This window comes from Bubalus bubalis, chromosome 4 (genome assembly GCF_019923935.1).
Source record: "Bubalus bubalis isolate 160015118507 breed Murrah chromosome 4, NDDB_SH_1, whole genome shotgun sequence".
NCBI classification, from domain to species: domain Eukaryota; kingdom Metazoa; phylum Chordata; class Mammalia; order Artiodactyla; family Bovidae; genus Bubalus; species Bubalus bubalis.
In genome coordinates, this window is record NC_059160.1 from 10,461,178 (window position 1) to 10,487,426 (window position 26,249).

Here is a 26,249-nt window from a genome sequence, read left to right on the forward strand (position 1 = left end):
ATTAAGCTAAGGTACCACTCTACACAGAGAACACGCTGGAACTGGGGTGGATCATTTCACAGAGGGAACGGGCCGGTTTTGGGGAGAACAGGCTCAGGCAGGGGCTCTTCCCCCCATCCCACCCTGGACACAGACTTGAACCCACACAGACACTCCTACTCGCACTTTATTAAGTACGGGAGGACCAGTTACAACAGGGGTGGAAGTGGCTGGGGAAGGCTCAGCCCCCACCCCCACCATCAGTGGCACATGATAATAAATAACTGGGGTGGGCACAGGAGAGAGGTGGCACAGCAAACACTGATAGCAAGGCGGGGGCACAAAAGCCCCACTCCCAAGCTGTGGCCACCATCAGCACTGGTCTGATACCATGATCAGGGAGGGGTGGGGCCCTCACTACAGAAGCCTCCAGAGTCACTAAGGGCCCCCTTTGTGGAGGAGCGGTGTCTTCAGCACTTGGACCCTTATTTATGAACAGAAATCTGGACCCCTGGCTGGTCCAGTCAGACCCAGATAGTCGAGAGGCCACTGTCTCTCTTCTAGATTGTTCTATTTAGGATCCAAGAGACTAATGGCTCATTACTAGCTGGGGTCCTGATTGGTCTACCCAGGACCTAGGAACTGAGGTCACTGTCACTTAGGCTCCCAACTGGTCCACTCAGGACCCAACAGCAATGCATCACTATCACTTAGCCTTCTGATTGGTCCATTCAGGGCTCAGGGCAATAATGATTCCTGGTTACCTAGACCTCTGATTGGTCAATAGGCACCCCAGGCCAGGACCCAGGAAAAGCTCTAGCGGCCCCAGGGCGGAAGTGCTCAGGGTTGGGGAGATCACAAGGCAGCAGGGCCCAGACTGAAACACGGGGAGGTCACAGGGCAGGATATAAGGCCACCTGGCTGGGTCAGGCGGGGGTGAACCAGTAAGAGGGGAGGGGGCAGCTTCTGGGATAGCAAAGAGTGCCCAGCCACAGCTGAGAGTGGGTGTGGGGACCCTGACTCCTTCCCTGGGTTCCAGTCCCACCCGGGTAGAAACTGGGGTGCGGGAGCCGGTAGCCCTTAATGCAGCTCTTGGCCCATCTCCTCCACCTACGGGAACAGGGTAAGGGAGGGTTGTGGCTGCGCTTGCGTCAGTGGGTCAGTCCTCCAACCCCTCCATCAAGTCCGCGATGCTCTCCACGTAGTAATGGGGCACGAGGTCGTGCTGGCCGGCCGCCAGGTAGGCCTGGGCCTCCTCCAGGCGGGAGACGCCCGTGAGCGTGAGCACGGTGGTCATGCCACAGCGGTGGCCGAAGAGGATGTCAGTCTCCAGGCGGTCGCCCACCATCAGCGTGCGGCCGGGGTCCACGCTGAAGTGCTCTGTGATGCACTCGAACATGTAGGGGCTGGGCTTGCCCACCACCAGGGCCTGGCGGCCCGAGGCTGTCTCCACAGCGGCAGCCAAGCTCCCGGTGCCTGCAGGGACATGGACACTTGGTCAGTGCGGGAAACAGCGGGGAAGGCATCCATCCAGGCCTGGGAAGTGGAATCCTCAGAGGCAGCTTGGCACGGGGGTTAAATCAGGCTGAAATGAGTGAAAAGGCCGCCTGCTTCCCAGTCTTAGTGTGGGGGTTAAGGGCATAGATTCTGCAACCAGCTGCCTGCATTCACATTCCATCTCCACTTTTCTTGGGCAAGCTATTCACCTCCCTGTGCCTCAGTTTTCCCATCTCGAATATGGAACCACTGCACATAACCAGGCCTGGCTCAGTCAGTCCTGCCTGTGGTTCCCTATTTCACCCTGGCAGCCGTACATCTCTGGGCAAGCCAATCTCTCTGAGTTTCCTTGGACTCACTGGAAAGAGGGGTCCAAGTGATGCCTGCCTTCAAAGAGGCGCTGTGGGCACCACGGGGCCAAGTGCTTTGGAAATGGAAAAGCACTTAACCAACTGCAGTTGTGGTTATTGCTACAAGAATGTGTTCTGTCGGAAATTGGCACCAGCTCTTTTGGAACACAGCAGGGCACAGAAATGTTTGCACCTCTGACCCAGTCTGCCTCCGCTGGGAGTGATCACAAGGCGAGAATTCAAACTGGAGACAAAAGCTACATGCTTGAAGATGTCCGTGGCTGCAGTAACTATAATAAGCAGAATTGTGGAATGCACCCAAGTATTGAACAATAGGAGGGCTGTTGAGAAAAGGACGGTTCTGATTCTCAGCCCAGTACCATCCTGCCCCATACAATGAGTCCACTGTGCCCATTCCAGCGATATGTCTTTGTGCCAGAATGTTCTACCTTCACACTAATGTCCCTAAACAGATGATGATGATAATCACAATTTACTAAGCACATTCTAAAGTGCCAGGGGTTGTGCGGGAGCTCGTGAATACCCATTTTACAGACGAGAAAGCTGATGTTCAGTGTTGTTAAGTAACTTGTCCAGGGTTGCACAGCTTAGTAAGTGGCAGATAAAGGATATGCATTCAAGTAAGTCTGACTCAGACACACGAGGGCCAGCCTGTACTGGCTCCAGAGTGCTGAATGTTTCCTTTTCAGGAATTCTGTGAGCTGGTAGTTAAACAAAGCCACTGTTTAAAGTCAACTCATATGAACTTAAATAAAATGTTTAAAACAAAGGTAATAAATTCTCAAAACTCATCGCTGCCTAATTATTTTACCATTATCTATGCTCTTGAGGTTATTTACATCTGCAATGATGGAAATATTACAGAATGGTGTGTACTTACTTTCCTTCCCAAGCCCACGATGGGAAGTGACCTCATGTTGGTAGGCTGAAATCGGCCACCAGGGAGTGTGCTAACACCACAGAAACTGGCGAAAGTGTAAATCAAGGCTCTTCCGGTTCTTAAAGATTTATCAGTATACCACTGGTCTGACCCCAAACACTCCAGGCCTCCTGTCTCCCTTCTCACAATGAATGACATTCAACATGATTAAGCCAAAGGCACAGAAGGTGTACAAACAGCAAGTGTCTTCAGCCTTGCATCCCCCAGATGAGGAGGAGGAACTTCCCTGGGATCAAGGCAGAGCCGGCCCAGAGTGACCCAGTGGGGCAGGTCTCCCTGACTTCTGACCTAGAACTTGCCCACTCGGTTTCCTAAGAACTGAGTCAGAAGGAAAAGCCATTTACCCTTTGGTTAGAAATTCCTTCCAGAATGGAAAGGGCTCAACTGAGTCACCCCAAAGGGATTTTCTCGGCTCCAGGACCATCGCTCTGTTAGCGTCTTCCTTTCCAACAGGTCTGAGCCTATCACTCTTGGCCCCTTGTGTCCCACCTCACTCAGCCAGTATTACTGAGGCCCAACTATGTGCCAGGCACCAGGGATAGAGCAGTGAAGGAAACTGATATCATATTCTGGGGGAGCAAACATCCCAGCAGGGGAGTCTGAACGCAACTCTGCCCTCAGACCTTCACATCCCAGTCTTCTCCACATCCTGTCATCCAAGAGTCCTGTATATTCTGCTGGTGACGTATTCCTAGGACAGCAGGCCTTTCTATTTGCCGACTCAAGTGACTGCCACGTGGTAACAAGATAAACACACAATTAAGCAGACCCATAGGGATGGGAGGGGGAACTGGGGTGAAATTCACATTATTTCAGATTTTATGCATACTGGGGTCTTTATTTAAAATGTTATTCCACTTACAAAGCTGCACGATTCAAACAGGACAGCAGTGGTGTATTTCCTGAGCTCTGTCTCCCCCTCTTGGCTGTGGGAATGACCAGCAGAGCTGGTGGGCAAAGCCAAGTGGGTGCTGAGATTCAAGGGGCACACCTGGGCAGGGCCTGGTCTCTCCCCAGCACCTCCACACCATCCCTCCTGAGCCCTTGGGCGAGCTTCTGAACCCACAGCCTTCACCTGAGCTTTGAAGCCTCTGGAGAAACTCACTTTTCACAGCACGGCCTCAGGCAGGCAGGAGCCGTTGGCAGCTGGGAGCCCTGAGCAGCACTCTCCCCTGGGATTTATGGGGACACTGAAGTGGTCATGCAGCGAGTAGGTCTGCGGCAAAGCCAAGATAGGCCTAGAACTATTAAGATTCCCAGCTTGGAACTGATTCTGCCATGGCCCAAGCCCTGTTCCATTCCTGAGAGCCCTGTCCTGCAAGATGCCTCCTCCAGGAAGCCTTCCCAGGTCTCCTCAGCTCTAGGCCCTCCCTGCCACCCATCATAATACTCTGTCTACTCCATCAGTTTCACCCTGCCCTCCTAGGATCTGGAATCAATACAGTCAGTGGCCAGCAGGGAGAAAGTGATGGAGATCTGTCCCTCCCTCAGCCGACTGACGGGTTGTCCCTGCTGTTGGTTAGCCTTTGCTACCCTCTGCTCTTGTCTAACGCAAACCCTCCAAGATATAGGAGCCTCCTTTGCTCCTGCCTCCTCTGCAGATATGAAATTCCTAAATGACAGCAGCAAAGAGTGCCCTGGATGGCAGGGGTGGGGTTTAGAGGCTGGAGATAAGGTGGTCTCAAGTGCCAAGTTCAGGTCTTCTTGCTTTTGGGTAGCTCATGTCCCTTCTCTTAGCCTCAGTTGCTTTAACTTGGAAATGGAACAATAACTTCCATCTCCAGAATAATTCTGAAACTAAATAACAGACACCAAGGTGCTTCATAAAGCTCTGTAACAGGAGAGGGCTCAGATACAATTTACATCATCTGAGCACCTATTACCGAGCAAGCACTTGCCCTGATCACTCTCTCCTCAGCGAAACTAAAACTGACATGGTTAGTATTCCCATTTTACCCCCAGGGAGGAGATGCTCCACGGTTATGTAATTTAATAAGATTACAGAGCCCTGCAGCTGGAACTCAGGTCAAACTCCATCCACCGCCCGTTCTCTCCGCACACCTGCCTTCAGTCTGCCGCCAGAAACGCCTGTTCCAACCCTCGGGGTAGGGGAGCAGGCTTTGTCCCCAACTCTCCCACCTCACTCCGATGGCGGGTGGGGAAAATGACAGGAGTCATGGAGGCTGGTTCATGAAGGCTAGGGTGGGGAGTCGGGGCCCTGGATTGCACCTGTGACTCCCCGAGCCACAGTGTCCTCATCTGTCCAACCGGACCCTACTTCTGCCCCTCACAGGGTGGCAGCCGCAAGAAAGCTGCAAGAAATACCCGATGTGGCCATGAAGACATGCTGGGCTGTTGCTGGGTGGGAACCGCCCGTACATCCCTCCAGTCCCCCTCCTATCGCCTGGAGACGCCCCTTCCCCAGCCCTCACCCCCAGGCATGGAGCTGAAAGCGCGGGCCGCCCCCCCACCCCCAGCTGTTTCCCCGCGCTCACCGGGGGTCCGGCTGCCGTCGCTGAGCGGGTGCCACGGGTCGCGGTCGGTGGCTACCAGCAGGCAGTCGGGGTCGCGCAAGTGCGCGCAGGCCTCGCTCAGCTTGGCGAAGGAGAAGTGCTCGTCGTAGCCCACAAGCACGGCGCGCACGCGCGGGGCCGCGCCCGGGTCCTCGCTGGGGTCCCCCGCCAGGCGCAGCCCGGCGGCGCGCAGCTCGGCCCGCAGCCCTTCACCGCCCAGCACGAACACCGCGCCCTGAGTGTCCGGAGGTCCGAGCAGGCGCTGGCGCAGCAAGCGCGCGGCGCACAGCGCGGAGCTGAAGAGCTGCTCGGAGCGCAGCCCCCCGAAGCCAAGACGCGCGAAGCGGAGGGCCAGCTCGGGCCGCGCGCGCCGGCTGTTGTTGCTCACGAAGAGCGCCGCCTTGCCAGCCTGAGCCAGTCTCTCCAGCAGCTCGGGGGCGCCCGGCACTGCGCGCTCGCCGTTCCACAGCACCCCGTCGCAGTCGAACAGGACCCCCTGCGCCCGGCCCACCACGTCGCGCAGGGCCGCGCCGCGCAGCCGCTCGCAGCGCGCCATGCAGCCGGCTGGCTGCCCGCACACCGGAGCCGCGCCGCTCTCTTCCCGCGGGCACAGCGCGCTCGCCCGCAGAAGGCCTGTCGCGGGCACCGGCCAATCGGCGCGCCGGAAGGGCTAGGGGGCGGGGCCACGGCCTGACCTGCAGCCAACGGGAGGGAGAGTCTCGGAGAGGAGCGGCGGCGGGGCTGGGAGCTAAAGGAGCCTGGCGAAAAGGGTAGAATCTCGAGCTCCACCAAGGGAAGGGGGACCAATGAAGACCTAGCCTGGTCCTTCGTCCCGCCTCTCAGCTCCTCTGGACCAGTAGCCGCAGAGCTTCAGCGGCCTACCGGGAGAGAGACTGACCTCTTTGACCAATAAGGAGTTACGAATGGAACAACAAGGCCCGTTCCTCGTTCCCCAGCCAATCACAAGCTTAAGACAGATGGTTGCTAGGAGGAAAACAAATATTAAAGGAGATGTTATCTTTGGGTCAAATCTTACTGCCTTCCTAACCCTAGACACTCCAGTTCCGAGCGGAGTCCTGGGAAGAAGTTCTGGGATGCAGTGTGGTTGTGACTGGGGAGAGAGGCACACAGTGTCCCCTGAGACGCTGGAGCCCTTGGCCTGGACCAGAGGTTTTCCACCCTGTCTGCGCAGTAGAGTTCCCAAGGAAACAGATTTTTTAAATTATATAATTTATATATAGTAAGATATGTGGATCTTAAGTGTATAGTTCGATAAACGTTTTTTAAAACGTGTGATAGGACCCCAGAAATTCTGATTTTAATTCCTTTGGGTGAGTCCTGACTTTTTTTGATTTGTTTTTTAATCACCCAGGGATTCTACTGTAAGGCCAGAATGGAGAGACACTGGGCTAGAGGCAGCTTGGGGCCTACTTGGTGAGGAATGTGTCACAAATCTAAGGTTGTCTGCCAACCTCTGAGAAGACTCTGAAGACTGGTCTGACCCCCAGGATCAACTGGAGCTTCAAAGACCTGAGAAAAGGCACACCGTCGGCCTCTGGGGCTTATATTTTCTGCTTCTCATTGCCCTGGGCTTTTGCTCCTGACCTTTTTTTTTCCCCCCCGTCACACAGCTTGCAGGATCTTAGTTCCCCGACCAGGGATTGAACCTGCACCCTTGGCAGTGAAATAGGAGTCCTAACCACTGTACCAGGAAACTCCCATGATACATGATTCTAACTGTCAGTTCTCCTGCCCTTCCCCAGGAGCTCCCTGGGCATAGGGCTGAGTGGGGACCTCGCCCAGAGTCTGGCACAGAGTATGGTCAGGGAATGTTTGAAGACAGTTCATCCTTGCTGCCCGGGGAGCCTTCCCTGGGAACAGAGACCACAGGTGGGGGAAAACAGCGACGACAGCCATCACTCACACTGCCCTTGCACACTTACTTCTGTGTGCAAGGGCAGTGCTTTGGTCTTTACAAGTGTCTCATTTAATCCTCACAACAACATTTCCGTGGTGAAAGCTGTTAAAGTGATTTCACATTTGAAGAAAAGGAAACTCCAGTTGCTCAGGATGTGAGGGACAGGCTCTGGAATCAAGCAGACCTGGGCCAGGTCCATGTCTCCCTTGCCATGTGACCTTGGTCACTTTCTGAGTTTCAGTCTCCTCACCTGTAAGAGGTAATGGGATTTACTTCCCTGAAAGAGGATTAAATGGAACTCATGCATAGAAAAGTACAACATGTAGCAAAGAGTAAGCACTAAAAATGTTGGCTGTTACTATTTCAGATAAGAAAAAAAAAGGCAAAGAATAAGTAATTTTTTCCCCCTTTTATGAAAGTGGCTTCTTTATTTCAAGAACAGAAAAGAAAACTATCATTTGGGTAGCTGCTCCAGTTTTGTCCAAAATAATTTATTTGCTAGCCTTACAAAAAAAAAAATGTTGGCAAGAGAAAAAAAAAAGTCCTGTGGGAGCAGGCAAGCCTCTGCTTCCTTCTGGCAGCTCCCCTGGGATCCTGCCAGAGAGCAGAGAGGTGGCTGAGGGGCCCCTCAGGCCCAGGGTGATCCAAGAGGAAAAGGTCTGGAAGTGGAGGACTGTCCTGAGTCCTTCTTGCCGTGGGGGCCGACCCAGCGGGCACCAAGGCACTTTAGGCAAAGGCTGGAGGCTCCCGCCCCCTTGGGAGGGCTGAGGGCTGTGTCCTGGGAGGACAAGGCGGGAGGGAAGGGATGCTGAGGGGTGTCGGGGAGGAGCTGTGGGCTCAGTTGGTCTCTGAGGCAAGGCTCCTGGGCCGGGCCTGAGGAGGGATGACTGGGGCAGTGGGGGCCCTGCCTGCAGCCTCAGGGCCCTCTCCCTCCTCAGTGGCCACCCCCAGGTCCACATGTGCAGGCGAGCTCAGAGTGACTGGGCTGAGAGAGGCCGGACCTGGGGAGGCCGGGCTGGGAGAAGCTGGTGAGTGGCGGCTCTGACGCCGGGCAGGCTGGGGGGCAGTGGGAGGCAACGGGGGTGGCACCGTGGGGGCCCGGAGGCTGCTGCCAACCAGACGGCGGGGCAGAGCCCGAGGGGTCACGGGGCTGCCAGAGCCAGGGGGCGGCAGTGGTGCTGGAGGGGAGCTGCGGGTGCCGGAGACCTGGGGGGGCGGCATGGTGGGCCTGGCGGGTGCTGGGCGCTTGGCTGTGGAGGAAGGAAAGGGGTGGTTAGGTGTCTGTACTGCCTGGGGCAAACCCCCAAGCTTGATGCCACCGCAAGAACTTTTATCTGCTGTCCCTTCTGCCGGAACAGGGTCCACACGGGCTGCTCACCATTCAGGCCTCTGTCCACATCTGTCCTCAGCTCGAGGGCCCCTCCCTGACCCGGCCCCAGTTACTGTCATATCTTCCAGTCATATTTTCTTCATGGGGGACTTCGTGTTCTCTGAAGTGATCTTGTCAGTTTCAATTTTGCTCCCTTACTTCTTGTCTCCCTGACTAGAACGCAAACTAAGTGAGGCCATCTTCCGTCCAGCTGGCTGGCACAGCACATGGGTGGCACAGAGTAGGCACTCAGTACATATTTGTTGAATAAAGAAATGCCGCCTGTCCCACTGGCCAGCTGGGTCCTTCTCACCCCCGGCTCAGAAGCCCACTAGGGCTGCCCCACCTCAGAGTCATCTGCATGGTCCAGCCTCACAAGGCAGCCGAGGGCCTGGGTGGGGCCAGGACAGCTGGGCTCTGCTCCAAGCTCTGCCTCCACCCACTGGGGGACTTGCCCCCTGGAGCCTCAGTTGCTTCATCGCTGAGATGGGGTGACACCTTTGACTTCCCAGGGCTGCCGTGAGGATGAGCCCAGGTGACAGTCCTTTATCTTGTCCTCTGGTGAGCTAACATCCCATATGTCCCCACCCCTTCCAGGAGAAGTAGCTAGACGCCCCCTCCTGTAAGAAGGTCCCTCTGCGACCTGCCAGCTCTGGCCGGTCCAGAGCTTCCTGCTCCATCCACTGCCATCCAGGTGGAAAACTCTAGCGCCTCCTGGGCTGGGCCTTTCAAGTGTCCTCGTCACCCTGGCAGATTCTCCACTTGAACCCTTGACCTTCTCACCTGCCTGACTTTAGGCCACTTCAACATGTAATTGTACCAAAGAGGCACAGAAGGAGACCACCTAACCACCACCACTGCCACCCCTTCATTCACTGTGCTTTGAAGACCCCACCTCCCTCTGTACTCCGTGATCCCGGGGCTTCCTGAGGGACTGGACTCCACTGCCCTCAACACTCACATTTACTGGGTGCTGAGTATGGGCCAGGCAGCCCTATTTAATTATCTAAATAGCTTCATGGTAGGTGCGGTTATTGTCCCATTACATAGAGGAAGAAGCTGAGGCACAGACAGGTGAAGTCGCCTGTCCAAGGTCACAGAGCTGGAATCTGATCCCAGAGTGTCAGGCAGCAAACCCAGGCCCTTAGCCCCCTGGATTCCATGCCTCCCCTGGGTGTCTGAAAACATGGGGCAGTATAGGATTGTTGATCCCTCTCCCTGCCCACCCTCTGCCCCTTCTCCTCCCACGGCCAACTCACTCCTCCGAGCCGTCTCCTCTGCTGGGGCGGCTGCCTCCGGGGGGCTCCGACTGACCTTGGGGGAGGTTGGTCTGTGGGGTGCCTCGGACTCTGCCCTGCAAGGGAAGGAGAGGGTCAGAGTCAGCCATGGCATCTCCCAGAGGTCTCCAGGCATCCGGGGAGACTCCCAGCCAACAGGCTGAGTCTGGGTCCTCCTGGAGCTGTTCCCCACCACCTTGTGGCCGGGCCTGGGGTCTGACAAGATCCTCTAGCATTGGCCAGAGTTTGCGTCCACTGAGCCCTGGCTGCTGTGTGCTCCTGTGACAGTGTCCATGGTCCCCCACGTGGCCAGGATGGGGGGCAGAAAGTCTCAGCTCTCAGCCTCCATGCGACCTGCTTTTAAAAGTAATAATTTGGCTGGGTTGGATCTTAGTTGTGGCACTCGGGGTCTTTCGTTGTGGTGCACGGACTCTCGAGTTGTGGCTCACAGGCTCAGTCTGTGGCATGTGGGATCTTAGTTCCCTGACCAGGGATTGAACCCATGTCCCATGCATTGCAAGGTGGATTCTTAACCACTGGACTACTAGGGAAGTCCCAGCCTCCATGTGATCTTTATGGGATGTTTCGACCACTAGAAGCCACAGAGCGGATGAGAAGCAGAGGAGGAAGCCATGGCTCATTCCTGGCTCTGCTTTGGAGTCTTGGGGAGGCCCTTCCTGACCCCCACTTTCTTGATCCCTGTTCCCTACTTGACCACCCAGCCCTGTTCTTCTGTTCTTCATAGCACACATAACTGGCTGACATTATACTGGTGTTCTGGTTGATTCTGTCTCCCCCGTGGAATGCAAGCCCTAAGGGCAGCATGTGTCTGTCTTCTTCATCTAAGGAAATTCATGTTCTGGGCCCCAGCAGTCTGTGATAACTGAACAACACCCACTGGCTAAGGAGACAGCATGGCACCACGCAGCCCTTCTTCCAGTTTAAAGGATCAAAGAGAAGGCTGGAAAGTACGGTATTTACAAATTCCGAAATGCTCAGTTTCCTAAATCTCCAGGGCCTGAATCAGTGCCTGGCACAGAGTAGGTGCTCAGTAAAGAGCTATAGAACACAGCAGGGAACATAGGAACATATCAGAGGCTGAGAAGAATATGTCTGAGTCCCACCCACTCCCAACTGGGAAATCTGGTATTTGGAGGAAAATATAATGATATTTCCTAAAATGCTCTTGGATGCCCTGGGAGATAGTGCCTCTGGCTGGGCATCTTGGGGCCAGGACAGGGCCCTTCATACCCATCAGTCCTTACCTTTCCTTGGTAGCCACTGAGGCCAGGGCAGGGGCCAGACCGAGAGCTGGGACAGTGGCCGGGGTAGGTGTGGGAATCGATGGAAGCTCCTCAGAAGCCGGCCTGTCGCTGACCTTGTCCTGGGGGGCAGGCGCTGAGAACAGGCCTGACACGTTGAAGTTGATATCTACAGACAGAGGGCGCAGGTATGAATTTTCAGAGCTTCCACCGGCCTCCCCGCCTCACCAGGCGTCAGGACCACTTTCCCCTTCTCCTGATGTTATCTAGACTATGTTTCACCTTCCCACTCCCAGGTGGGCCTCACGGCAATCCCACAAGGCAGGCACAATCATCCCCATTTTACAGATGAGAAACTGAGGCTAGAGGTGGAGAAGCCATTTCCTCCAGGCCTCCTGGTGAGTTTGCGGGGCTGCCAGGGACTGAAACTGAGTCTGGAGGGCACCAAGTTGGGTGGATCGTTCATAAAGACAGGAGTTTTACCTCCAGGAAAGAGGGTGTCAGTGTTCTGTATCAGAGCCTCGACCACGCCTACCACCTGGATGGATGAGACCGAGGCTGCATCCAGCTGGGCCGGATCCCTGGGACAAAAAGAGAGCCAAAGTTGACGCATCATTTAGCAAAGTCTAGTGACCCCAGCTCCCTGGGCCTGTGCTGGGTGCTGGGGACACAAGGATCAATCCTTTTGTCATCCGTGGCCAGGTGAATTACAACCCCTCATGTATCATCGCATTTTAAAGCTTATAACACATTTCTCTGTTTATTAGCTCATCACATTCCCAAAGCAAAAATTCTCAATGTCTGTCTAGTTTCTCTCCAACTTACAAATAAAGAAACGAAGGTCCAGAGTGACTTTATAAGGTTCATCCCTGGAAGGTTGGAGGGGTGAGGCTGGAACCAGATCTCTGGCTCCTGCAACAGGCCACCAAGCACCCCATTAAAGCCGTTACCCAGAATGTCTTATCTCTGAAGCCCTGTGGGGTCCATGATCCCATGATCCTCACAGCAGCCTTGACAATAGAAGCTGCTCAACCCATTCCAAGGATGGAGAAACTGGGGCCCAGGGGGAAAATAAGCAGATGTTGAAATGGGGGGCAAGACTGCCACCTTTCCCTAACCCACAGACCCTCACCCGTCTTTCTCAGGGGGCCACAGCAGGTTGGGCCCCAGGACAATGGCAATGTTGCTGGGTGTCATCTTGTTCACCTCCTGCTCCTCGGCCAGCTGCGCTAGGAACTTCATCAGATACCTGGGGGGTGGGAAGGAGGCTTGGACCAGCGGCCGGATATCTTAGGCCATGAATACCCACGGATGCCCCCAAGACCTGAGACCTTCCCAGCCCAGGGTTTCCAAAGAGCAGCAAAGACACCACATGGGACATTTAAACATTTTTTTCACTAGTTACATTAGCTGACCTACTGAACACCACCTCCATGGCGGGCACTAAGTTGTGAACCCCTCAGCCGCCCTACAGGACTGGGACTGTTATGTTCCATGTCTTCCACGTGAGGGCGCCAAGGCACGAAGAGTTAAATTGCTAGCTGGGGACCACAGAGAGGCAGAGGAGCGATCTAAAGCCACTGGGTGGCATGGCTTCAGGGTTCAAGCTATATATTCAGTTCAACATCTAGTATTAAAACACACATGGCTAATACATCAAAGAGGTATTTTCAGAAATATTGCCTAGTACAAGGTGGGAGGACTCCAGCCCAGGGCCCTGAAGGGCCAGCTGGGCTTTGGCTGGGGAGGCCAGGGCAGAGGGGGTGGTGGGGGTGGGGGGGTGGGGGATAGGCTGGGTACTTACCTGAGGTTGCTGAGGTTCTCGTGGGGCAGACGGCTGCACACCTCCTGGAGGGCCTCCAGTCGGGCTCCCGGCTCCTTCAGGCTGGGGAGGAAAGACCGGGTGAGCTGTCCTGGGCGGCCTATGCAGCCTAGTCCTCCCCAGCACATGCCCCTCATCCTCACCTGGCTGCCCTCATCCAATCGTCATAGAGGTCAAAGGTCATCAGGGGCTCCGGCAGCTCCCGCAGGTAGGACTTAAGGGCACCTGGAATGGTGGCAGGGACTTAGACTCAGCCCCCAGGGCCGCCACCTTTACCCCCAGTGCCTGGCTCTCTCCATGTTAGGAACCTGTAGCTCTTGTTCATACTAACATGTCTAGGTCTAACCCTGATGCTGAAGCTGAAACTCCAATACTTTGGCCACCTGATGCGGAGAACTGACTCATTTGAAAAGACCCTGATGCTGGGAAAGATTGAAGGCAGGAGAAGGGGACAACAGAGGATGAGATGGTTGGATGGCATCACCAACTCAATGGACATGAGTTTGAGTAAACTCCGGGAGTTGGCAATGGATAGGGAGGCCTGGCATGCTGCAGTCTATGGGGTCACAGGAATCGGACATGACTGAGTGACTGAACTGAACTGAACTGAATCGTTTCTTTGGGTCACAAGCTCTCGAGAAAACGATGAAGGCTAGTAATCTTGTCCACAGAAAAATGTACATGTTTGGAGGGGCTGACGATGGACCCCATGTTAAGGACCCCTGTGCCTCCTCAAGTGTCTTCTTGGCAGAGTATCAGGCCTTAAGCTAAACTATTGTGGGACCATTTCAGGCACCTTCAGGGTAGGGCCCTGGGGGAAGGCCCTCCACCCAGGGCTCCTCAGTGCAGGTTACCTGCCACAGCATGCGGGTCAGAGCAGAACTCCTGCAGGCTGCGGGGGTCTGAGGCCATGGTCTGCTTGAGGCGCTTTAGCACCGACGCTCCGGCGGCCAGACGGAAGAGGCCCTGAGAGGCGATAGGGGGTGAGTGGGGGTCACGGAGGGGTCGGGGTGGGGACAGGACCCCCTGCCTGGGAGGCCCTGGCCCACTCATGAGCCCAGGGGAAGGGGGCCTCGGGGGTCCCCTGGGCTTGTGGGCAGAGCGAACATCACCGTGTCCGTGGCTCCTCTCGACTCTCAACGTCTAGGATTCTGAGCAAAACAAGCAGCCTGGGAGGAGCTGGGAAAAGTCATGAGGAGACTGGAGTCTGGACAGGAGTGGAGGAGAGACAAGAGGCCCCGCAGGACTGTCCCGAAGCCTAGGTCTGTCTTTGAAGTGTGATCCACCTCCTAAAGGCCTGTCCTCAGGAAAGCAGCCGATGTGCTAGCAGGACTGAGGTGCACAGGATGGATGAGGGCAGCATGGGCCGTGACTCACGTGGCTTCCCCAGCTTTTCCACCAACCTTCTCACCTGCCACTGGGCACGCCTACCCACTGGCCTCTGTCTACCTCTTGCAAAATGGAGCCAATTTTGCAAGAGGTAAGGCTTGTAAAAATGGAGGGCTCCCTATAAGGTTTCCTGGGGTAATGCAATGGAGCAAGGAATGCAAAGGGTTGATAGCACAGGGCCTGGCCCACGTGAGCATCACTAAGGGGGAGGTGGCATCAGTTCAACCGCAGGAGGCCACGCCTTCTCTTGGCACCTGGGCACTAACAGTGGGATTACACCCCAGCACAGGCATGGGTGGGAGGGGTGGGACAGGATGAGAGGCCCGTGCTCCTGCCCCACCTGCCCCAGCGAGCCCCACCTCTTCCTTCATGCCCTCAGAAAGCAGCATCATGACGCAGGCCTCGATGGGCAGGGCAATGTCCCGGCCCAGCTCTCGCAGGTGGATTCCCAGAGGCACCCCATACACCCTGGAGAAGGGGGCGGCCGTCATCGAGGGGGAGGGGTCTGCAGGGACGAGACAGATCAGCGGCCCGGGGTCCTCCCACCTCTGAGCAGCCAGGTCAGGGGGCTTCCACCTCCCTCCTGACCACCCACAGGACACATCCTGAAACCATCCCACACATGTCTCCACCGCCCACCTCCACTGCCTCCACCCCAGCCTGGGCCTCCGTCACTTCCCTTCTGCCTCCTAAAAGGTCTCCATCCTGCCCCTTAATTCTATCCTGCCTGTAGCTGCCAGAGCAATCTCTCCATCACAAATCTCATTGAGCCCTCCCCTGGACAGAATTCGTCCCGGGCTCCCCAGTGCCTTTCGGAATGGAGTGCAAGCTTCTTAACAGGCCCTGAGCAGGGTGGGGGACAGGGGTGGGGGTCAGGTCCCCACCTGTTTGGCTGTGGTTCTCCCTTAGCTCAGCCAGGGCTGTGTCCAGCGAGCTCAGAGACTTGCGATGGTAATCGGCCTGAATCTCCATGAGCTGTGGGGACAAGGGGGCACCCCCCGGGGGTGGAAAGTGAGGGAAGTTGAGTCTCCCCCAAGGGCCACAAACTCAGACCCTTCCCTCCCACCACCTCGCAGGGGATCTCAGTGGCCCCCGAGCTCCGGGTGGCTGGAGCCTGGTCTTGGACTCACGTGGATGAAGTAGTTGGCATAGGTGTCCTCCTTAGTGGCAAAGTGGTACAGGTCGGCCAAGTACTCGTCCTTGGGGACAAAGAGAGCAGGGCTTGTACCAGGGAGGCTGCGGCCTGCTGGGGAAGCTTGGAGCGGGGAGAGGTTTGCCCAAGTTGTATGGGAGGGTCGGAGTCCACTCTGCTCTCACTCTGCCAGGGTTTGCTCCTGGGTCAGCCCACGGGAACCCCTCCAAGCTCTTGAGGGGCTCTTTTGTTCCTCTCCTCTGTGTCCACATATCCTCAACCCAGTGGTCTGTATTACTCACCACTCTTTCATTCACTCACCCTTCATTCATTCACTCAGCCAAGACGCCAAGATTCTCCCCTCCCGCCCTCCTCCCCGTCCCCTCCTGCCCAGGTGTTACGGGTATGGTACAGGCAGAAGCAGCTACCAGGTAACGGCTGAGTACACAGACCCCGGAGCCTGGCAGCCCGGACTCAAATCCTGGCTCGGCTGCTTCCTAGCCACGTGGCCTGTGCAGTGGGAATGGCGCCCACCCCTGCCACCCCTGCCCCCAGGAAGCCGCCAGTGCCCCTCACCTTGCACTGCTCCACCTTCCTCTTCAGCTCCTCCTCCTCCTCCTTCAGCGTCTCCACCTTGTTGGCTGTGGTGGTGTGGCTGCCCGGGCCGCCGCCCAGGCCCTGACCGCTGCTGGAGTTCTTAGCCGCCTGACTGAGCCTGAGGATCATCCCAAGGTGGGGTGGTCACTGTCCCTATGGCATGTCCAGAGCCAAGTGCCCCTCCATCGGCCTGACCCCATAGGATTCTGGGGGTTGATAGACATAAATCCCAGGGCGGCACAGGTCTGGGGTCTCGGCTTGGCGTGGGCAGTGCTTTGGGGCGCCCCCCTGGTGGCGGGCTCGGTGATCCTAGCTATCCACCTCCAGAGTGGAGGGTGGGGGCCCTCCAGGGTTCTTGGAGGGTTGTTGATGGCTCTCCCAGGTTTTGGGGTTACCTCCAGCTGGCACAAGCATGTGCACAGAGGCCCCGTCGTATGCACCATTACCATATGTCTTCCTAAGCCCCAGGTGTGTGCACAAGGACACACACTATACCCCTAAGGACCCTGCAGCATCCTCCTAGTGGGGCAGGGGTCTCGAAGCTCTGTGGCCACATCCATGGGCTGACCTAGGTGTGAACCACCCCCCTAGAGGCTGTGGCTCCCACCTGCTCTTGAGCATGTTCCAGTCAGACACCAGCTTCTGCAGGCTTTTCTTGTGCTTGAGGATGGCTGGCAGCTCCTCCTGGGGGTAGGCGTGGGTAGGAGGTGGGGGTGGGGGTTCAGCGGGCTGCAGAGGTGGGGGCTGGGGGAGCTGGGGGCAGAAGGTGGGGGGGGTCACCTCGCTTAGCCGGTTGAGCGGTTGCAGTACATCCCTCTCCAGAGTCATCTCAAACTCGGCCAGGATGCGGGCCAGCTGGTTCTGAATGGCACAGCTCATCTCCAAGGCCTTCCTGTGGACATAGCACCCAGTGGGCCCAGGCTCCCACAGCCCCTCACCCCCTCTTTGGAGAGACTGAGGGCCTCCTCCCTCCCTATCACCTCCTGTCTCTTCTTTTTTTCAAAGTTCTTTTGACTATATGCATGACAGGATCTTAGTTCTCAGACCAGGGATTGAATCCGCATCTCCTGCATGGGCAGTATGGAGTCTTAACCACTGGACTATCAGGGAAGTCCCGACCTCCTGTCTGTTCTGTCTCTCCTTCATCTTCACCGAGCCCAATGCCCTCCCAGGCCTGGCTGCCCTCACTGACCTCTGGACACTGTTCCCAGCCCAGGCCTTCTTCCCAGCCTGGTCATCCTTCCACAGTGGGTGCCCTCTCTGATCGGGACCCTCTCCCAGCCCAGATCCCTCCTCGGCATCTCCAGGTGAGGGCTGAGGGCCCTGTCCATGCTCACCCCATGCTGGAATCGGGGTCCAACTCCTTGAAACTCTCGGCCATCGTGGTGGACAGAGCCATGAGGGGAAGCTTCTTCTGCAGGGAGGGGCAGGGGTGGCCATGAGCATGGGTGTGCACACCTGCCTGCTGGGCTTCCCTCAACCTTTCCCCACCCCACCGGTCTGAGCACATGGCGAGTCTCTTGGTGGTAGAACCCCAACAAGGCCTTGGGCTTGGACACGAGTGGCAGGAACCCAGGAGGGCCACGGTCACAGGTGAGAGTAGAAGCAAGATAAGACAAGGCACAGTGGAGGTGACATCTCCGCGTGACCATGCACAGAGCCCCGACCCATCCGAGGCCCCCTTGCCCCCTCCCAGAAGCCACTTGAATGGGCAGAAAGGAAAGACCAAGTCCCATCACTGAATGGAACACTAAAAACAGGGTGCATGGAGCTTGCCTGAGGTCCGTGCACAGTTAGAGGGAGAGTGGGGAGCCAGGAAGACAGCCTTGGAGTAGACCCTTACCCCTGCCGCAGGGCCTCTGTAGCTGACCTAGCTTCTGAGGAATTCAAAACCCCCTATGGCTCCCTATTGCTCTGGCCGTCCTGAACGGTTGTCTGATTATAAAACATGCCTCCCACATCCCTAGCTAGTGTTGTGGAGAGCACCAGTTTAGGTCAGGGAGACCCGAATTCAAATTTCGGTTTTGCCACGTACTAGCTGTGTGACCTTGAACGAGTCACTCTACCTCTCCATCTCCATTTCCTGCTGCAGACAGTGCTAATAAAGGCAGCCTCCTCCCACGGCTGTTGTCAGCATTCAATGAGGCAAGGCATAGACATATCTTAGCAACAGACTAGCCGTAATCAGTCCATAAATACTGGCTGCAGATTAATACTAGTGAGTAACACAAAATCCAGTTCAAATGCTGCTTCCTTCAGGAAGCCCTCACAGGCTGCCGAGTTGAAAGCACCCGCTCTGGGTGCTCTGGGTGCTGACTGGACAGAGACGTTCAGGTGGTCAGGGGCCTGGCTTTGGTGCAGAGGATTGTCGCTGAGGGGGCGGGGTCAAGAAGGGGAAGGGAAGAAATAGGACCTCATGAGTGAGGGGCCGGAAGGGCCTTGGGACAGAGCAACCTCCACCCCCTTGGTGCCAGAGACTCAGACTAGTAGGGAGACGCCAGCCCCGACCTCACTGTCCCACTGGACCGAGATGTCCTGCCCAGGCCCCTCCTCCCTGGGATCCCCACTTACCACCCGTTTGTCCATGTCCGCCCCGCTCTGGCCCTGCAGACAGGCCTGCAGCCGTTTGTGGACATTGTGGGCTGCTCGCTTAGCTGGTTCCAGCCGCTGCTCCACCTGGGAGGGGTCCGGGGGTTATAGATCATGGGGGGTTGTCATCCCCCATGCCCCACTGCCCTCTTCTCCCCCAGAGCAGAAACTATCTTTCTCTCGCTACTCCTGGGGACCCCATGGCCAACAGCGTGGGAATGACTCAACTCAGGGCCCCCACTGGCATCCCCGCCCGGGCCTCCACGGACAGCCTGTATGGACCTGCCCTGCCACCCGCTGCCAGCCCAGGCACGTACCTGCTGCAGGTCCTCACCCAGGAACTCTGCAGTCTCCTGGGTGCTGTGGGGGGGAGAGAGCTTCTGCTGAGCGGGACCAAGTTAGGAAACCCCCGGCCTCCTCCTGCTGCCCCTCCCCAATCAGGGCACCTGAACCCCAGTTCCTCCCAATGCCCCTCCCAGTCAGGCCGCCCTGGGTGGCCCGCCCGCTCAATCCCAGTCAGAACACATTCCGTGGGGGCGGGAATGGGATACTGGGCCTTTTCCTCCTCCACCCAGGGCCGTGTCCTGAGACAGGGTGGACGAAACTGAAGTGGTGACTTCAGGAGTCTCTGTCTTCTGCTGACCCAGGGAAAGGAGGGTTGGGCTGGCCCCAAGAACGGGAAGTGTGCAAGCTCAGACTCCCAAGCTGCTGGTCACACAGGACTCTGGACACTGTGGTGGCCGGCAGGGGCCCAGGACATGAGTGGACACTGCGGCTCAGAGAAAGGTGGCCTAGCTGCCCACGCTTGCACAGGTGGGGGTCTGTGGACACCTAGACCCCTTCCCTGGGCCCAGCACAGGGGTAAGAGGAGAGAAGGCAGGCTCTGGGAGCTCCCTACATTTCCGGCCTCCACCCCACCAGCCCAGAGGTTTGTGGACTTGGGGATGTTTCCACCTGAGGCTACGAAAAGCAGAAGCAAGACAGAGAAGCAGGAGGCCTTGGGGCTAGCGGTGGCAGGAAGAGGTGAGGGGCACAACAAGGGCAAGCCCCTCCTTCCATCGCCGCCTGGACCCCGTGTCTTCTGCTCCCCCGAGGTCTGGGTCCTTAAGCGACCATCACCTCCCCTAGGCAACCAGGGATGGTTAACACCCCCATTGTACAGAGGGGACAAGTGAGGTGGGGGAGGATCATCCACTTGGGGGCTCCTAGAGACAGAGAAGACCCAATATCCTTGATCCTCCACCCACCCTTCAATGAGAGCTGGGGGTTCCCCTGCCCCAAAAGCCAGGGCCTGCTCCTCCTGCTTTGGAGGTGGGGGTGCCTTTCCGGGGAAGGAGGAGAGGTGGCCAGTCTTAAGGTGGCTGTCCAGCTGTCCTCGGCCTCCCCAGGGTCCTGCCAGGGTGAGGATGGGGCCGGGAGGAAGGAGTTGACACTCACCGTCCCAGGCTGCCCGTGTGGGCCAGCTGCCGCATGCGATGCAGCTGCCTCTTCATCATCTTGGGGGCAGGCTGGAGGCCGCGGGGTCACGGTGGGGGTCGAGGGCCCGGCAGCCCCCGGCCCAGCCTGCCTCGGCCCGCGGCGCCTCTCTCGCCCCGGATGGGTGGGCGGCGCTCCTCGCTTCCTGGGCCAGCCGCGCTCTCGCTGCGGCTCGCTCTCTCCTCCCCCGCTGGCGACTCCGCCCCCGGCCCCCAGGTCACTCCTCTCTCCCAAGTTTGTTTTCTCGCTCTTTTCGCGTCTTCCGGGCCCCTCCAGCCCCCGCCTCGCCCTGCGCCGGTCCCGGCGAGTGTGGGTCCGCCGGCCGTCCGGCGATTCACAGGTTGTGTGCGCGGCCCCTCCTCCCCGCTCCGCCCCGCCCAGCCCCGGTGGCGGGAAGCAGGTAAGCCCGTTCCAGCCACAGCGCCTGCCCGGCTTGGCTTCCTGGGTTCCTGCCCCACCCACTGGCCTGCGGGCCAAGGTATAAATAACCTCAGCACCCTCTTAAAGGAGACACAGGCTTCCATGCTTAGGAGTCAGAGGCCAAGAACAGGTCCATCCGGGCTTTCCAAAAGGATGCTGTCCTGCCCCTCATTTCCCAAAGGACCCCCTGGCCACCTGGAGCCAAAGGTCAGCCTCCTCGGCCCTGCTGGAAGATGATTGGCTGGCTGCTTTGGCGTCCTGGGCCACCTGGCTGCCAGTGTGCCTTGGGACAAGTCCTGGAACTCTGGCCTCACTGCCTCTAAAGGCCCGTGGGTCAGCTGTCCCGACCCTGCCCACCTAGAAGAGTGGACGAGATACCCCTGCCTGCTCCTGTAGCACTCGTTTCTGCTCGCATCACCCCTTTCATGGGGGTACTCACCTTCCTTCAGCCATGGCAGACCTTCCCAGAGCAGCTCCCTACCACCCTGCTGTCTTCCGGCCTCACATGGAGTTTTCTCCATCTATGAAGTCCCTTCACTGGGAGGACTTCCTCAGTCCCTGCCCTAACTTCTTGTGAGGCAGTGATGTGGCTGATGCTCTGACCTCCCCAAACTCAGTAGTAGTTATTTCTTTGAGCCTCCACCCAAAACAGACTTGGACATATAGTAGATGCTCCATGCGTGCGTGCTCAGTCACTTTTCAGTTGTGTCCAACTGTTAGCGACCCAATGGACTGTAGCCCACCAGGCTCCTCTGTCCATGAGATTCTCCAGGCAAGAATACTGGAGTGGGTTGCCATGTCCTTCTTCAGGGAGATGCTCCATAACTGCTAGTAAACTCAAGATGAGAGTCTTTGGGAAACAGTAGGCTCTCCTTCGGAGAAGGCAATGGCAACCCACTCCAGTACTCTTGCCTGGAAAATCCCATGGACAGAGGAGCCTGGTAGGCTACAGTCCATGGAGTCGCTAAGAGTCGGACACGACTGAGCGACTTCACTTTCACTTTTCACTTTCATGCATTGGAGGAGGAAATGGCAACCCACTCCAATGTTCTTGCCTTGAGAATCCCAGGGATGGGGGAGCCTGGTGGGCTGCTGTCTATGGGGTCGCACAGGGTCAGACACGACTGAAGCGACTTAGCAGCAGTAGCAGCAGGCTCTCCTTACTCTGAACCTCTGCACCCCTTGGACATCAGGAGCTCCGAGGGTGGGGGGCGGGGGGGCCTGAGGTAGAGTCCTGGTTCACTCACTGCTCTTTGCCTCGTTAGAGCTCCAGTTCACTTTGAGGGTTACTCGAGCACCTACTGCTGTGTATGAGTCGGCAGACTGGGGGCTTCTGAGAGTAGAGCCTCCGATTTGGACATCTTAACACATTCCCAGTGCCCAGCATGGGCCCTGGCACACAGTGGGCGTGCGCTGGACACTGGCTGCCCCTCCACTCTTCAAAGGGAGAGCAGGCAGGCCCTAGCGGGGTGTGGAGGGGCTGCAAAGGGAAGCTGAATGTGGAATCCTGGCCAGAAGTTGGGAGGTTGTTCGATCAAAGGCTCAGGCCAGGATGACAGGATCAATCCCAGGCTAGGTTTCCTTGCCCACTTCCCTTCTCCCAGCTGGAAGGCCCCCCAGGAGAGGATTCTTGAGGAAGGTGGGGCTTGATGAATGCCTTGATGGAAAGAGACATCAGGGTCCAATGTAGACTTGGCTTCTTAAGATGTGGGGCTGCTCTTTGCAATGTCTGGGTTCTAGTTCTAGCCTCTCCACCTTCGCCACTGGACTTCACGGTGACTCAGTTTCCCCTGTCTCTGCAGTTGTCGCAACCAGCTGCGTGCAGAATCAGGAAACAGAAGACTCCTGAGGCAGCAACGTGACAGCAGGTGCCACGGCCTGGCATCTGGGAAACTTCCAGGCTACGTGGGGTCCCCACCCTGTTCCAGCCTTGCCTTTGGCCCAGACCATACTGGCCTGGACTTGATCACTTCCCCAGCTGTTCTGAAGGGCCTTGAGGGCAAGTCCTGGCTTGTACCTCTGTCCTTCCTAGTTTTGCCTGAGCCTGAGCCCCCAGCTCCAGCTTAAGGAGAGTTCAGTCCATGTGGACTGTAGCAGCAGCTGCTGTGGAGACAACTGAGCCCCATAATCAGGCCGCCTGAACTCTGGGCCGCCCCTCTGGGCTTCAGACTCCCCTCCAACCAAACCTAAGAGCCTTTGCAGGAAGGGCACCTGGCTCCTCTGTGTCCAGCCTGGGTGGCACTGCCATACCTCTTAGCTGGGTAAGGGGTATATTTTAGGATATAATTAAGCCTGAGCACACTCAGATCATCAACACTCATATAAAGGTTTGAAGCCCTTGTAGTTGGAGCATAAGCTGTTCCTTTGAAGGATGTTGTCATCAGAGACTTTCAGACACCGAGGTTTCAATCAGTGAATGTTGAGATCATAGTTTTAGAACTGCATATGTGGGACCACAGAGGTCACCAGCCAATGACTTGCTGAGTGTCCTCCTGATGAGGGCCTGCGTCTTGGCTGGCTCACGCTGAATTCAGGGGCTGAACAATGTGGCACAGTCACAGGAGCTCAACAAACAGTTAACTTGAATGGCAAGTGAAGACATTGCATCAATGGACATTTATTTCCAGCCCAAAGAGACAGCAGGAACAGAGCTTACTGGTGTAGACAGAGCTGGCTAGCTGGGCTCAGTCTCTCACTAGCAGGGTGACCTGAGCTGAGGCAGTTCACTTGCTCACTTGAGGATAACAATAGCATCTACCTGATAGGGTGTTGTGTTAAATAAATTGATATGTAAAATGCTTAAGACAGTGCCTGACCCTGTTTATTATTCAGCCTGCAAAGTGAGGAACGGAAAGATCCTTTAACCCCCATTCCTGCCTCAGCTGCCCCTTGCCCTCTGTGTCCTGCTACATGAGGACAATGGCACTTATTGTCAGATACTCTAGCACCTTCTCCAGTGAGGTTGGGATCGTGGGGTTTTATAGGTGAGTAGACCCAGGCTCCTGGCCCACATCCCTGGCCGGCTAAATGGTAGAAGCCAAGTTAGGAAGCAAATCTGACAGGCTCCAAAACAGCCACGTGCTCTCCTGCTGCGCCAGATGGCACTGCCTGGACTCCAGAAATGCTGGGCCCTGCCCGCCCCCGCCTCCCGCCTTAATCCCCGTGGCTGCTTCAGGAGGCCCAGCAGCTTCAGTGCAGATTGTCTGCAAAAACCTGCAACGGCCTGGGAAGCGCCCACTGCTGAAGCTCCAGCAGGATGTGGGCAGGGAGGCCAGTGGCTGGCGTCGAGGTGGTGGTAGCAGGGGTCAGCGGTGGGGCCGCAGAACCGAGCAAAAACATCCCCTTTTAGACACTTGACAGTGTTTGTGGCCGGATCAGTGCTGCCCTTCATGTGGAGGCTTCTGCCCCAAGCAGCGAGGCGGGTGGCAGTCATTTCTGTGGCTCCAAAAACGTCCTCAAGCCAAAAGGACTTACCAGGAAATCCTGGGTGGAGCTGGGGCAGGGACACACCACAGTCCTGACAGCCTGGAGAGCGTGTGCCCTCAACCCTGGCCCTGGGGGACAGCACCTGCCGGGGGGTGAGGAGGGTGGTGATGTGCAGTCAGGGTGGTCACTTCCCAGGACTGCTGGTCACACTTGGGCCCTAACATGTGCCCTCAGGCACTGGATAAGCTCCCCGAGCCTCAAGTTTCTTACTTTCACGGGGCTGGAGGGAGGGACTGCTTGCTCCAGGCCTCAGGCAGCACCAGGTTAGGCCGGCTCCCCTCTTATCTACCTTGCTGGCCTGGAACCCTGCCAGGAGGCCTGTGAAGGATGGGGGCAGGGGCATCAGGAAACAGCAGAAACAGGCTCTCTGGGCGAGTGGCGGCCTCTGTCTCTCTTGGCTGCTATGAAGGGATGAGCAGTGTCCTGTGCTTGCTCTTAGGAAAGCAGCTGCCTCCAGCGGCACAAACAGAAGTGGAAGTGTGGCTTTGAGGCGTGGGAAGTCCCACTGCTCCTGGGGTGGAGGTGGGGGTCATCCTTGAGGAGACAGAGAACACTTTCTTGTGTTCCTCTCTCCCAGCCCGAGGGCTCCAGAGGCTCTGGACCTGTCTAGATTGACACCCTGTATTTGGGGATGATACAACAGGTGGTGGAGGCAAAGGGTCCTCTCCTCTGATTAGAGCACCCCTTCTGGCCCCTCAGACAGATGCAAGCTCGTGGAGCACCTCCTGTCCACCTCCAGCTTCTGGTGGCCATGCTCCTGGCTCAGGGGTCTGAGGACGGGGCTGTTCAGGAGGCACTTGGCGGGATGGACAGACAGACAGCTGGATGGGTAGACTGGATCAGGGAAGGGTGGTTTAAAAGACTGAACAGATCTTGTCCCTGTGGTCACTGCAAGTCGACACCCGGGGGGGCCCTTTGGCCCAAGGATTCTTCAGAGGGGCCTTACAGCTCACTGGGTCCCTCCCACCTTTTCAAACAAGGAACCTAAAGGCCAGAGAAGGAAGCACCTTCTTCAAAGTCACACAGCCAGCCAGAGCTCCCAGGCTCCCAGCTGGCAGTCACGCTGGCGCCCAGGCCCACAACAACCCTTCCACGGCCTGTGGAACACATGCTCCTAGAGGGAGTTTCTGGGACCCTAGGGGCATGCTACAGGGAGCAGGGTTTTGTCTCATGTAAAAGAATAACATTCTTCTTATAAGAACATTCCAAGGAGAGATTATCTTTCTGAGGCATCATTTAAGTGTTTAGGCAGACTCCTGCCTAGAGAGTAGGGAGGCGAACAGGAAGGAAGCCAGCAGCCTGAGGTCAGGGTGTCTGCAGGCCCAGAGGTGGGATGGTGGTCACACGGAGCAGATCTGACAGAAGGCTCCTGATTGTGAGGAGCTGGAGATGCGGACTCAGAGGCTTGCTCCCTCTCCTGTACCGACAGCACGCCCTCCCCGTGGAGAAACCCTTGCCCTGCGTGTCCAGTGTTGGCTGGCGCAGAGAAGAGCCCTCATTTGCTGGATGGAAAAGAGTACACAGGCTGGACTGGCCTCCAGCCCTTCCCAATAGTATCTACAGGACGGTGTTCAGCGCCCAAATTCAGACTTGGGAAACACTGGGTTACACAAAAGTGAAAACTCGTGTCTTCAAAGCAGAACTCCCACCATCTTCTAGGAAAGAGAAGTGGCGAGCAGGGTTCCCCAGATGTCTGTGAGCGGAGCGCGGAGGGCTCCCTATCAAGGGGCAGGCCCCCGGCGGAATGCCTGTCAATGGCTCTGCTGCACGTTGGTTGGCTCCCTCAGCTGCCAGTCTCTAAGCCACGCCCCAGGCCGGGACCCCAGCCTCCCAGTGAAGAGAAACACCCCGAAAACCCAGGGGGAATGTGCTATCCCGGGGAATGGCAGGGGGCCCCTGCAGAAAGGGGCTGCGGTTGGTGGCGCCTGCGCCCTGGGAGCAGCCTCTGGCGAGAGGGAGAAGCTGAGGCAGGGGCCTCGGGTGGTGCCGCGCTGCAGCTGTGCTTTCAGGGCTGAGCGCAGCAAGAGGAAGTCGTGAGTGGTCAGGGGCCTCCCCTTCAGTGTCTGCAGCAGCTGGGGCTCCTAGCAGGCCCAAGCAGCCACTCGCTTCCAGCTGGGATGGCTCTGGGCCCCCCACAGCCCCCCGGGTTCTCTCTGGTGACTCAGCAGTGGCCACAGGCCCCCGAGCAGGGCCTCTTCCGGTGCCGGGATCA

General features: G+C 57.2%; 2 protein-coding genes across 2 annotated transcripts; both read right to left on the reverse strand.

Annotated features, from left to right (window-relative positions):
* Nucleotides 1-148: 148 nt before the first annotated feature.
* On the reverse strand, nt 149-6,013 carry LOC102391389 (pyridoxal phosphatase). The gene is made up of 2 exons (XM_006071382.4): nt 5,283-6,013; nt 149-1,455 (listed from the first exon to the last, which is right to left on the reverse strand). Exons 1-2 carry the CDS (start codon nt 5,854-5,856, stop codon nt 1,139-1,141), a joined length of 891 nt encoding a protein of 296 aa, XP_006071444.4. The 5' UTR covers nt 5,857-6,013; the 3' UTR covers nt 149-1,138.
* Nucleotides 6,014-7,612: 1,599 nt separating this feature from the next.
* Nucleotides 7,613-20,380, reverse strand: SH3BP1 (SH3 domain binding protein 1). Its single transcript, XM_006071383.4, has 18 exons — nt 20,093-20,380; nt 18,973-19,015; nt 18,638-18,742; nt 17,404-17,480; nt 16,847-16,958; nt 16,674-16,750; nt 16,046-16,184; nt 15,468-15,536; nt 15,222-15,312; nt 14,697-14,842; nt 13,803-13,914; nt 13,092-13,173; nt 12,931-13,011; nt 12,259-12,375; nt 11,610-11,707; nt 11,130-11,295; nt 9,847-9,941; nt 7,613-8,468 (listed from the first exon to the last, which is right to left on the reverse strand). The coding sequence occupies exons 1-18, from the start codon at nt 20,149-20,151 to the stop codon at nt 8,056-8,058; spliced, it is 2,082 nt and encodes a 693-aa protein (XP_006071445.3). The 5' UTR covers nt 20,152-20,380; the 3' UTR covers nt 7,613-8,055.
* Between the last annotated feature and the right edge of the window lie 5,869 nt (nt 20,381-26,249).